At 36.7% G+C, this 13,100-nt stretch overlaps 1 protein-coding gene across 2 annotated transcripts in view; it reads right to left on the bottom strand.

Annotated features, from left to right (window-relative positions):
* Positions 1-13,100, bottom strand: part of DPP10 (dipeptidyl peptidase like 10) — a 685,210-nt gene that overhangs the window by 336,488 nt on the left and 335,622 nt on the right. For both annotated transcript variants that reach the window (XR_002890440.2, XM_024114996.2), the window contains exon 4: positions 10,633-10,727. Coding sequence is in view for 1 of the 2 variants with exons in the window: in XM_024114996.2 (XP_023970764.1) it covers positions 10,633-10,727 (95 nt within the window). In the remaining variant the exon portion in view is untranslated. The remainder of the gene's footprint in view (positions 1-10,632; positions 10,728-13,100) is intronic.

The following is a 13,100-nucleotide window of genomic DNA, read 5'->3' as shown; positions in this document are numbered from 1 at the left end:
CAGGCTGGAAGGTAGGGGTGGCAGGGCTGGGTCCTGACTTTAATAAGCTGGAGGGAGGATTCCAAAATATTCCTTGACAGCATCAGTTTCCACATGGGAGAAGGAGGTCCCCAAAATGGCTGCTGCCAGTCTTTATATCCTCAGGTGAGCTCCAGTTACCTCCTGACTCTCCAGGAGCTTCTCCAAGATCAGCAGGTAGGTCTGACCCAGAGTTCTTTCAAACTACTGTTTCTGCCCTGGGTCCCACAGTGTGTGAGATTGTCTGTGCACTCTTTAAGAGAGGAGTCTTTATTTCCCACAGTCCTCTGGATCACCTGAAAGTAAGCCCCTCTGGCCTTCAAAGCCATACATTCTGGGGGCTCCACTTCTTGCTCTGGTACCCCTGGCTGGGGAGCCCAATATGGGACTCAGACCCCTTGCTCCTTGGGGAGAACCTCTGCAGTTGTAATTATTTTCCCGTTTGTGGATCACTCTCCCAGAGGTATGGGTCTTGAATATCCCATAACTCTCCCCACACCCCCAGCTGTCTTGTTGTGATTCGTTCTTTATATCGTTAGTTGTGGAAGATCTTTTCTGGTAGAGTCGATCTTTCTAATCAATAGTTGTTCTGTAAATAGTTGTAATTTTGGTATGCCTGTGAGAGGAGGTGAGTTCAGGGTCTTCCTACTCTGCCATCCTTGTATGCCTTGTCTGAGGCCAGATTTTTAACATAAAAATCCTCCATGATTATAGCCAGCATGTGAAACACCTGGGTGGTCAGAAAACCCTGATAACCTTTCTTTATTTCAAATCTTAAGAGGTGAAATTTTGGTTGTCTTTATCCAACAAATAATTGCTTGTGCCATTCTATTTTTTTTCAACATGCAGCTCTTTCCTCAAACATAAATGAGAAAATAAGCTCCTTGATATCTTAGTGGTAAAAAGATTTTTATCTATCCCCCACCCCAAATATTCAGTGGCAGAATAAGTGAAATTTAAACAAATAAAAATACTGCAATGGCAGCCCGTCAAGACTGGCCCCAAGTTTTCTACCTATCTGTGCATTCTTCCTAAAAAAGACAGTAAAACCTGCGACACGCCCAAGGATCTTAACACCCCAACCAGAGATCAAACCTGTGCCCCCTGCAGTTGAAGCATGGAGCCTTAACCACTGGACCACCAGGGAAGTCCCTAAATTTCAGCTCTATTGAGCTGAGTGGCTGACAGGGTCTTGGTCTTCTGGCCAGAAGTCAAGCCTGAGCCGCTGAGGTGGGAGAGCTGAGTTCTGGACATTGGACCACCAGAGACCTCCCAGCCCCACGTAATATCAATCGGCAACAGCCCACCCAGAGATCTCCGCCTCAAGGCTAAGGCCCAGCTCTACTCAATGAAGAGCAAGCTCCAGTGCTGGACACCCCAGGCCAAACAACTAGCAGACTGGAACACAACCTCACCCATTAGCAGAGAGGTTGCCTAAAATGATAATAAGTTCAGAGACACCACAAAACACACCACCAGAGGTAGACCTGCCACCAGAAAGACAAGATCCAGCCTCATTCACCAGAACACAGGCACGACACCCCTCCATCAGAAAGCCTACACAACCCACTGAGGGCAGACACCAAAAACAAGGGGAACTACGAACCTGCAGCCTGTGAAGAGGAGACCACAAAAACAGTAAGTTCAGCAAAATGAGAAGACAGAGAAATACACAGCAAATGAGGGAGCAAAGTAAAAACCCACCAGACCAAACAAATGAAAAGGAAATAGGCAGTCTACCTGAAAAAGAAATCAGAGTAATGATGGTAAAGATGATCCAAAATCTTGGAAATAAAATGGAGAAAATACAAGAAACGTGTAACAAAGACCTAGAAGACCTAAAGCTAGAAGAACTAAAGAGCAAACAAATAATGATGAACAACACAATAAATGAAATGAAAAATTCTCTGGAAGGAATCAATAGCAGAATAAGGGAATCAATAGCAGAATAACTGAGGCAGAAGAGTGGATAAGTTACCTGGAAGATAAAATAGTGGAAATAATTACCACAGAGCACAATAAAGAAAAAAGAATGAAAAGAATTGAGGACAGTCGCAGCAACCTATGGAACAACATTAAACGCGCCAGCATTCTAAATACAGAAGTCCCCAGAAGAAGAAGAGAAAAAGAAAGGGACTGAGAAAATATTTGAAAAGATTATAGTTGAAAACTTCTCTAATATGGGAAAGAATAGGTCAATCAAGCCCAGGAACCACAGAGGGTCCCATACAGGATAAAACCAAGGAGAAACATGCCAAGACACATATTAATCAAACTATCAAAAATTAAAAACAAAGAAAAAATATTAAAAGCGGAAGGGAAAAGCAACAAATAACATAAAAGGGAATCCCCATAAAGTTAACAGCTGATCTAGCAGCAGAAACCCTGCAAGCCAGAAGGGAGTGGCAGGACATATTTAAAGTGATGAAAGGGAAAAACCTACAACCAAGATTACCCAGGAAGGATCTCATTCAGATTTGATGGAGCAATTAAAACCTTTACAGACAAGCAAAAGCTAAGAGAATTCAGCACCACACATTTACAACAAATGCTAAAGGAACTTCTCTAGGCAGGAAACACAAGAGAAGGAAAATACCTACAATAACAAACCCAAAACAATTTTTAAAATGGTAATAGGAACATACATATCAATAATTACCTTAAATGTAAATGGATGAAGTGCCCCAACCAAAATACACAGACTGGTTGAATGGATACAAAATGAAGACCCGTATATATGCTGTCTACAAGAGACCCACTTCAGGCCTAGGGACACACACAGACTAAAAGTGAGGGGGGGATAGAAAAAGATATTCCATGCAAATGAAAATCAAAAGAAAGCTGGAGTAGCAATTCTCATTATCAGACAAAAAAAGACTTTAAAATAAAGACTATCACAAGAGACAAAGAAGGACACTACATAATGATCAAGGGATCAATCCAAGAAGAAGATATAACAATTGTAAATATTTATGCACCCAACATAGAAGCACCTCAATACATAAGGCAAATGCTAACAATCATAAAAGGGTAAATCGACAGTAACACAATCATAGTAGGGGACTTTAACACTCCACTTTCACCAATGGACAGATCATCCAAAATGAAAATAAATAAGCAAACACAAGCTTTAAATGACACATTAAACAAGATGGACTTAATTGATATTTATAGGACATTCCACCCCAAAACTACAGAATACACTTTATTCTTAAGAGCTCAAGGAACATTCTCCAGGATAGATGACACTGTGGGTTACAAATCAAGCCTTGGTAAATTTAAGAAAATTGAAATCATATCAAGTATCTTTTCCAACCACAATGCTATGAGAGTAGATATCAATTACAGGAAAAACACTGTAAGAAGAAGATATAACAATTGTAAATATTTATGCACCCAACATAGAAGCACCTCAATACATAAGGCAAATGCTAACAATCATAAAAGGGTAAATCGACAGTAACACAATCATAGTAGGGGACTTTAACACTCCACTTTCACCAATGGACAGATCATCCAAAATGAAAATAAATAAGCAAACACAAGCTTTAAATGACACATTAAACAAGATGGACTTAATTGATATTTATAGGACATTCCACCCCAAAACTACAGAATACACTTTATTCTTAAGAGCTCAAGGAACATTCTCCAGGATAGATGACACTGTGGGTTACAAATCAAGCCTTGGTAAATTTAAGAAAATTGAAATCATATCAAGTATCTTTTCCAACCACAATGCTATGAGAGTAGATATCAATTACAGGAAAAACACTGTAAAAAATACAAACACATGGAAGCTAAACAATACACTACTAAATAACCAGAGATAACTGAAGAAAACAAAGAGGAAATCAAAAAATACCTAGAAACAAGTGACAATGAAAACACAACGACACAATACCTATGGGATGCAGCGAAAGCAGTTCTAAGAGGGAAGTTTACAGCAATACATCCTATTTCAAGAAACGAAAACAATCTCAGATAAACAACCTAAGCTTACATGGAAAGCAATTAGAGAAATAACAACAAGAAAACCCCAAAGTTAGCAGAAGGAAAGAAATTGTAAAGATCAGATCAGAAATAAATGAAAACGAAATGAAGGAAACGATAGTAAAGAAATTACTACAAGCAACTATATTCCAATCAAATGGACAACCTGGAAGGAATGGACAAATTCTTAGAAAAGCACAACCTTCCAACACAACCAGGAAGAAACAGAAAATATGAAACTACCAATCACAAGCACTGAAATAGAAACTGTAATTAAAAATCTTCCAACAAACAAAAGCCCAGGACCAGATGGCTTCACAGGCGAATTCTATCAAACATTTAGAGAACATCTAACACCCATCCTTCTCAAACTCTTCCAAAATAGAGCAGAGGAATGAACACGCCCAAACTCATTCTACGAGGCCACCATCACCCTGGTACCAAAACAAGACCAAGATGTCACAAAGAAAGAATACTACAGGACAATATCACTGACAAACACAGATGCAAGAATCTTCAACAAAATAATAGAAAACAGAATCCAACAGCACATTTAAAGGATCATACACCATGATCAAGTGGGGTTTATCCCAGGAATGCAAGGATTCTTCAATATATGCAAATCAATCAGTGATAAACCATATTAACAAACTGAAGGAGAAAAACCATATGATAATCCCAATAGATGCAGAAGCAACTTTCAACAATATTCAACACCCATTTTGATAAAAACCCTCCAGAAAGTAAGCATAGAGGGAACTTACCTCAACATAGTAAAGGCCATATATGACAAACACACAGCCAAAATCGTTCTCAATGGTGAAAAACTGAAACCATTTCCACTAAGATCAGGAACAAGACAAGATTGCCTGCTCTCACCGCTATTATTCAACAAAGTTTCGGAAGTTTTAGCCACAGCAATCAGAGAAGAAAAAGAAAAAAGGAATCCAAATCAGAGAAGAAGTAAAACTGTCACTGTTTGCAGATGACATGATACTATACATGGAGAACCCTAAAGATGCTACCAGAAAACTACTAGAGATAATCAATTAATTTGGGAAAGTGGCAGGATACAAAATTAATGCACAGAAATCTCTTGCATTCCTGTACACTAATGATGAAAACTCTGAAAGAGTAATTAAGGAAACACTCCCATTTACCATTGCAACAAAAAGGATAAAATACCTAGGTATAAACCTACCTAAGGAGACAAAAAACCTGTATGCAGAAAACTATAAGACACTGATGGAAGAAATTGAAGATGATACAAACAGATGGAGAGATATACCATGTTCTTAGATTGGAAGAATCAACGTTGTGAAAATGACCATACTACCCAAAGCAATCTGAAGATTTATTGCAATCCCTATCAAACTACCAATGGCATTTGTCACAGAACTAGGACAAAAAATTTCACAGTTTCTATGGAAACACAAAGGACCCCAAATATCCAAAGCAATCTTGAGAAAGAAAAACAGAGCTGGAGGAATCATGCTCCTGGACTTCAGACTATAATACAAAGCTACAGAAATCAAGACAGCATGGTACTGGCATAAAACAGAAACATAGATCAATGGAACAGGATAGAAAGACGAGAGATAAACCCACACACACATGGTCACCTTATCTTTGATAAAGGAGATCAGAATATACAATGGAGAAAAGACAGTCTCTTCAATAAGTGGTGTTGGGAAAACTGGACAGCTACCTGTAAAAGAATGAAATTAGAACACTCCCTAACACTATACACAAAAATAAACTCCAAATGGATTAAAGACCTAAATGTAAGGCCAGACACTATCAAACTCTTAGAGGAAAACATAGGCAGAACCCTCTATTACATAAATCACAGCAGGATCCTTTTTGACCCACCTCCTAGAGAAATGGAAAGAAAAACAAAAATAAACAAATGGGACCTAATGAAACTTAAAAGTTTTGCAAAGCAAAAGAAACCATAAACAAGATGAAAAGACAACCCTCAGAATGGGAGAAAATATTTGCAAAAAAAGCAACTGACAAAGGATTAATCTCCAAAATATTAAAGCAGCTCATGCAGCTCAATATAAAAACAACAAACAACCTAATCCAAAAATGGGCAGAAGACCTAAATAGTCATTTCTCCAAAGAAGATACACAGATTGCCAACAAACACATGAAAGGATGCTCAACATCACTAATCATTACAGAAATGCAAATCAAAACTACAATTAGGTATTACCTGACACCAGTCAGAATGGCCATCATCAAAAATTCTACAAACATAAATGCTGGAGAGGGTGTCGAGAAAAGGGAACCCTCTTGCACTGTTGGTGGGAACATTAATTGACACAGCCACTATGGAGAACAGTATGGAGGCTCCTTAAAAAAGTAAAAATAGAACTACCATATGACCCAGCAATCCCACTAGTGGGCATATACCCTGAGAAAAGCATAATTCATAAGGAGTAATGGAGCACAATGTTCACTGCAGCACTATTTACAATAGCCAGGAAATGGAAGCAACCTAAGTGTCCATCGACAGATGAATGGATAAAGGTGGTGTGGCACATATATACAATGGAATATTACTCAGCCATAAAAAGAAACAAAATTGAGTTATTTGTAGTGAGGTGGATGGACCTAGAGTCTGTCATACAGAGTGAACTAAGTCAGAAAAAGGAAAACAAATACCGTATGGTAACATATATATATGGAATGTGAAAAAAAAAAAGTTCTGAAGAACCTAGGGGCAAGACAGGAATAAAGACGTAAATGTAGAGAATGGACGTGGGGACACGTGGAGGGGTAAGGGTAAGCTGGGACGAAGTTAGAGACTGGCATGGACATATATACACTACCAAATGTAAAATAAATAGCTAGTGGGAAGCAGCCGCATAGCAGAGGGAGATCAGCTCCGTGCTTTGTGACCACCTAGAGGGATAGGGAGGGTGGGAGGGAGATGCAAGAGGGAGGGGATATGGGGATATATGTATATGTATAGCTGATTCACGCTGTTATACAGCAGAAACTAACACAACATTGTAAAGCAACTCTACTCTAATAAAGATGTTAAAAAAATGCAGTGGTATACAAATCAATTGATGCTATCTCTATGCATGATAAGTCCATAAATATTCTTTGGTTCTAGTCAAACCTACTATTTTGTAATGACCTCTAAATAAACTGTTGGACCAAAACATGTGTAGGTAACATTTCCCTTGAATGTTACCTTGAATTTCCTTTCTCTGCTTTAGGCTATTTTTATAGCATAGTTTTAAAAGCTTACAGATATTTAGTTTCCCTTTCCATATTAGTACACAAGCTTTTTTTTTTTTTGAATCTTAGTAATGTTTAAGCATATAGCTTAAAATCATGTTGCCAATTCCTTTCTAATCTCAGAGATTTGACAGAACTATTTATGAATGCTGGTGTTTTTGCCAAGACCACTGGTGATATTCAAAATATTTCCAGTAGAAAGAATACAGCTAATACTTATGAAACATTTTCCTCATTATGACACTGTGAATGAGCTTTTGTTTGAAATAGTTGTGGCTTTATGAGATAACTTTTCCAAGCACTTAAAAATGATTAAGAGCAGTTTTGGGGCTAAATCACTCCTTTCATGTAACTCCTCTTCAAAAAGTTATATACGCTTTAATTTTCTCCTTCATTATTAGAAGTCCACCTATCTTCACTCCAAAAGAATGCCTTAAGACATAAGCCAATTACTTCAGGAAAATTATTTACTTTTGTTTTATTTTTGACAGTCACAGCCAGTATTATCATTACTCATAGTGTCTGCTAACCATGATTACATAGCTAAAAGTGCCCACCATTCATATTTAAAATGAATGTAAGCAGAGAAAAGACAATGTGATGTTATATTAAGTTTTAAAATAAATTGGCAGTCACATTTTTTTGCAAAATATGTCTTATTATACAAGAGGCTATTCTGTTATCACATTTTAAGTAATAATTTTTTTTCTCAATTGCCTTGGTACACTTTACTACAAAGCTTCTTATAGTGATCTAATCCAATTAATTATAATTGTCATTAAAGTATTGCTAATTGCTCAATGAAAAAAAACTGCACTATAAATAAAAATTTTATGCTCTGATAAGAGATTTTTTTCCCAAGAGTATGGCTTGAGAGAGAAAGCATATCCAGACTTTAGCTTAGCATGATCTTTAAAACACAAGTGTGTTTAATAATGCTATCTTGGAGTTAGAAGGAGAAAATGATTAAACAAGTTCCTTTGAATTCACCTGGATTCGTGTTAATTTGTATTTTTTGTTTGCAGTTCTGAGTTAACTAGTTGGAAACATAAGTCGCATTCCAATCTTTATCCTCATCCTCCTCCACTGAATTCTGATGCCTCTAGGACTTATAAACTGCTTAATTATCTGTGTTGTGAGATAAATGTCTTCAGGGAGCCTATGAATCTTAAAAGATCAGTAAATTAGAATATTTGTTAAATATGACTCGGTGGTAATTAAGAGTCATGGCCAACATAGAAAAGAGCAGAAATAGACCTCAAAAGGATTTTTAAAAGATTAAACATACAAGCATAAAGATAAAATGGCATTAATCAGCACATGGAGAAAACTACAATGAGATGGGGTTGGTGTAAAGTACGAAGTACCAACAACAGAATGAAATAATAACTGAAAAGGTTTGTTCTGTTCCTTTTCTGATGTACCAAAGAGACTAAGAAAGCAAGGAATAAATGCTGAAAAAAAAAAAAGATAATTAGTGACCAGAAGAAGACCTCATTAACCCGTGTAAGGGGATCATCAGTGTGGAACAGTCACATAACCAGATATTCATGTACTACGTGTCTATTCTTAACTTAAATACTTGACCACCAAAGGTCTATACCCCCCATCAAAAATGTTACTTTATAATAAAGGAAACAAATACAAAAATTCATTTAATTTTGTTCTCCAAACTAGTTTTATTGAAATTAATTCGCATTGACTTTCATCAGCCAATCATTAGCTGTCATAATTACTGATTCCTGCTTTCTACCTCCTGTCCTATCTCAACTGGAGAGTTTCTTTCCCATTGATTTCAGCATCTCTGGATGATTCCTTAGTCTCTTCTCTAGTATCCCCGAGGACCAACCAATTAAGAAATAATAGATACTGCTCTATGCTGTTTGTTAAACTTTTTCAGGAAGGTAAGCATTATCTCCCCCAAGGAAATCCATATGCTAAGAAAGTGAGCAATATGGCTTATATTTCCTTGGCATTCCACAAGTACTATATAAATCGTTGCATTCAGAGTATCTGCTCTTCTAATATCTGTGAATTAACTGATTCATTTAAAAATAGAAATACCATTATTAGTTAGTTAATAACCTAATTGCTAAAGTAACTCAGCTGGTTGGTTGAATTTAGTCTAACAAATATATACATATATATAATCACTGCGTGATTTCACCAACCACTTTTCTCTTATTAAATAAAAACACTAACAACAGAAGTTTTCACTTCATCTCTTCCGCCTGGCCACCCTATTACAAACATGAAGATCAAATGTTTATTCCAAATGTACAAGTAGCAATAAGTACAAAAAGTATCTGATGGGGCTTTCCTGGTGGCGCTGTGGTTGGGAGTCCGCCTGACAATGCAGGGGACACGGGTTCGTGACCCGGTCCGGGAAGATCCCACATGCCGCGGAGCAGCTGGGCCCGTGAGCCATGGCCGCTGAGCCTGCGCGTCCGGAGCCTGTGCTCCGCGGTGGGAGAGGCCACAGCGGTGAGAGGCCCGCATACCGCAAAAACAAAAACAAAAACAAAAAAAAAAAGTATCTGATGGTTTGCTTATTCCTTTAATTTGTATAGGAGGTCTTCTGAGGTCTAAGTTCATGTGTTATAACATAAGAACTCATCTAATAGGCAATACATTGAACCTTTGTATAAAACAATGAGCAAATAACTTTAAACTATTTTTCAGTGGTGTTTGATCCTAGATTTTGAACATTTGAAACAGTTAATTCATTATCACTTACTCAATAGGTAATCATAGCTAAATCTAACCTTAAGAGGACTGAATTTACCCCAAAGTTCATATACATTTATGAGAGCAAAATAAATACATTCAGTTATTTGGATCATTGTTAGCCCAAACAATGATTCTGGAGAAGAGAAATGATACTGATAGAGAGCTTAATTATAAAAGTAAAGCATATCAACTCCAACTAAAGGCCAGTTTTACAAAGCCCGCCTTCTTGATTTTGAAAACCACAATTAGAAACAAGTCAGGAAGAATGAAAAGTAAAGGGGGAGAAAAAGTTATGATGACTTACATTAGATTAACCTTTTTTTTTTTTAATTTTGGCATTTGTATGGCTAAACTTACATAGAAAATATTGGAATAAATATTCATTCTAAAAAAATATTATTCTTAGAAACACTTATTCATTTACTAAAAAGGATAAATGGGGAGAAAACAGAGCGGATGGTCACATGGGAATTTTCTATCAATAGATCTACTGATTCTAATAATATCCCAGCCTAAACTTTTCACCTGAAAAGCTTTGCAAGTGCTGAAGCTGAAAAAAAATGACCATTATGTATACCAAGAGAGCATTCTAAACAATACTGAAATGATTAAAGTAATTAATTATTCATTACTTACAAAAGTTGTGTTTTCCAATAATAATGTGGTAGTATTTGTTTCTATATTCAGTTTAATGACATGTCCATTCTCGCTTTTATACACCACATCTGTATCTGCAACAAAAAGATATTAACAATTGACAAACACATTGACTAGGTAATATGAGTGTAGAGGAGATACTGTGCATAATAAACAGACACATTAGAAAAATCACTGTTAGCCTTTAATAACCTGAGCAGATTTCTGTACTTTGCTCTCATTAATCCTCTTCAGGAAGCCCACCCAGCACATGGTCTATTGTGCAATGAAAACAGTGTTAGTGAGAGCGTCACTCAGATTCTTGGTTGAACAAATGAAGAGTAATTAAAACATGGGCAACTGCTGCCCATTCTAAGATGAGAAAGAAGGGACAAAGAGAAACGCCTCCCGTTTCTGAAGCTGTTACTAATTAGTGATCTAGGTAAACTTTCAACGAAGCTGCCAGTTAAACATAACTGGACACAATTCTGAGACTATCATATGAACCACGTTCATGCGGACTTTTTCACAAACCCAGTCCTACCACCGCTCAATTGCCAATCAACCTCTTTCTCCCTTGGGTTTGGAATTGTGCCTCTGGTATTTTGTCTGGATTGTGTGACCACTGGTCAAAATCTCTGAGACTGTATGTGTACCACTGTATCCACTTTTTCAACTTTAAAGAGAATGATGTTTTCAGTGTAAATAATTGCATTTCGTCTAGACAGCTGTTGATTTTAAATATTTTTGAATTAAATTCAGCCACATTTATCAGGAAATTAACTCATATTAAGAATACCATAGACTGCAAATACCAACCTGAGACAAACTGCCAGAAAGGATATTCAGAAGTTAAAAAAAGAAAGATATCTGTATCTACATAAAAGCTATATAAATAATAGATATATTATACATATATTTATGTGATTAGATAAAAGGGAAGACACCCAAATAAAAGCAGTCTTGAGTGCTTTCTTTCCTTTTTCTTTCTTTTTTTTAATAATGTCCTTTTCAGTTTTACCCAATTCTAAACTTCTCCATGGTATTGCACCCCCCTAACCGCCTGCCCATTCTTGGAAGAAATATTGAGAGGGATTGGACCTACTATTCACAGTAAATGAAGTTATATAATTTAAAATTCTCAGAACCTGTCTTCATCTGCATAATGGTGGTAAACAAATAATGCATGGTGGATTGTGAAAACTATGTGGAAATGTCTGACAGTTTTGGCAGAGCAAGGTTTTCTGACTCGTTCTCTAGTTATTTCAATATTATAAATAGTAACACCCAGAAGTTATGATGCAAAGCAATCAATACTAGCAAAAATGAAGTTTATCTTTCTTCCGTGTTTCATTCAGAAGACAGAGTCCAATATGACTCTCCTACTAGAGTTAGGGATGGCACAGAAGGCCAATGCTTCTTCTTGACCTTAGTCACATGCGGACAGTGACATGTTGGAAAGACATGGGCCATAAGGAAAGACAAATAGTGTTTTAAGAAAGGAGAAAAAGAGACAAAGATTTCAAGTTACTATCTGGGTGGTACTTAGGTGTACTGAAAGATGGTCCTATGTGAACTTAAAAATAAGGCCTTGTATCACCTACTGAATTTCTTTCATCACCTATAGATAAATTGGGTTCTTTTTATCATTAACTTTACCTGCTGACCTTTCTAGTGATGTAAGACAAGTAACAGGGTTACACACATAATAAATATTTATTTTGATTTCTATTCTTTACCTCTCTTCCCTTTCCTTTCTATCCCAACGATATGATCACAGGCTCAAGAGCAATCATGGTCACCTGTGTTACTAAATTCAGCCTTGCCAGCTGACTCTGGTCTCCTGTCTTCCTGCTCTCAATCAACACTTGCTTTAATCTATAGTCCAACCTCAACCAACGCCTCTGTTATTTTTCTTCATTTTCTCAATTCTGGACCACCTCTTGGTATGGATAGACACTGCCATCATAGATTAGCATAAATAACGTGTCTTAACAAACATCCTTAAAATATTTTCACAATAAATTAAGAGAAAGAGGGTTTTCCCCTTCTACTGCACCATAGTAACAAATATAGCAAAATACCAATCAGTGACTGGTTCTTTTCCCAGGGGACCAGCACACTGCAGAATTCTAAATAGGGATGAGGATCTAAGGGCTTAGGGAGAAACAGGAGCCCAGAGAGCATGAATAGTGATTCTTCTTCAACAGAAGAGATAAAGTAACATATGGCCTTACTGTCCCTCATAGTAAGAGGAAACCTGCAGTTGATTATGGATTATATTAGGATAGATGAAGGAAAATTAATTTTTATTTCCCTTAGAATCAAAATAGAAAGAAATGGAGTTTGAGAAGATAAAGACTACATTTAATTTTTTTAACATCTTTATTGGAGTATAATTGCTTTACAATTATGTGTTAGTTTCTGCTTTATAACAAAGTGAATCAGCTATACATATACATATATCC

The sequence above is a fragment of the Physeter macrocephalus genome, chromosome 2 (genome assembly GCF_002837175.3).
Source record: "Physeter macrocephalus isolate SW-GA chromosome 2, ASM283717v5, whole genome shotgun sequence".
Classification (NCBI taxonomy): domain Eukaryota; kingdom Metazoa; phylum Chordata; class Mammalia; order Artiodactyla; family Physeteridae; genus Physeter; species Physeter macrocephalus.
The sequence above is the reverse complement of the archived record's forward strand: the minus strand, read 5'-3'. Positions and strand labels throughout refer to the sequence as shown.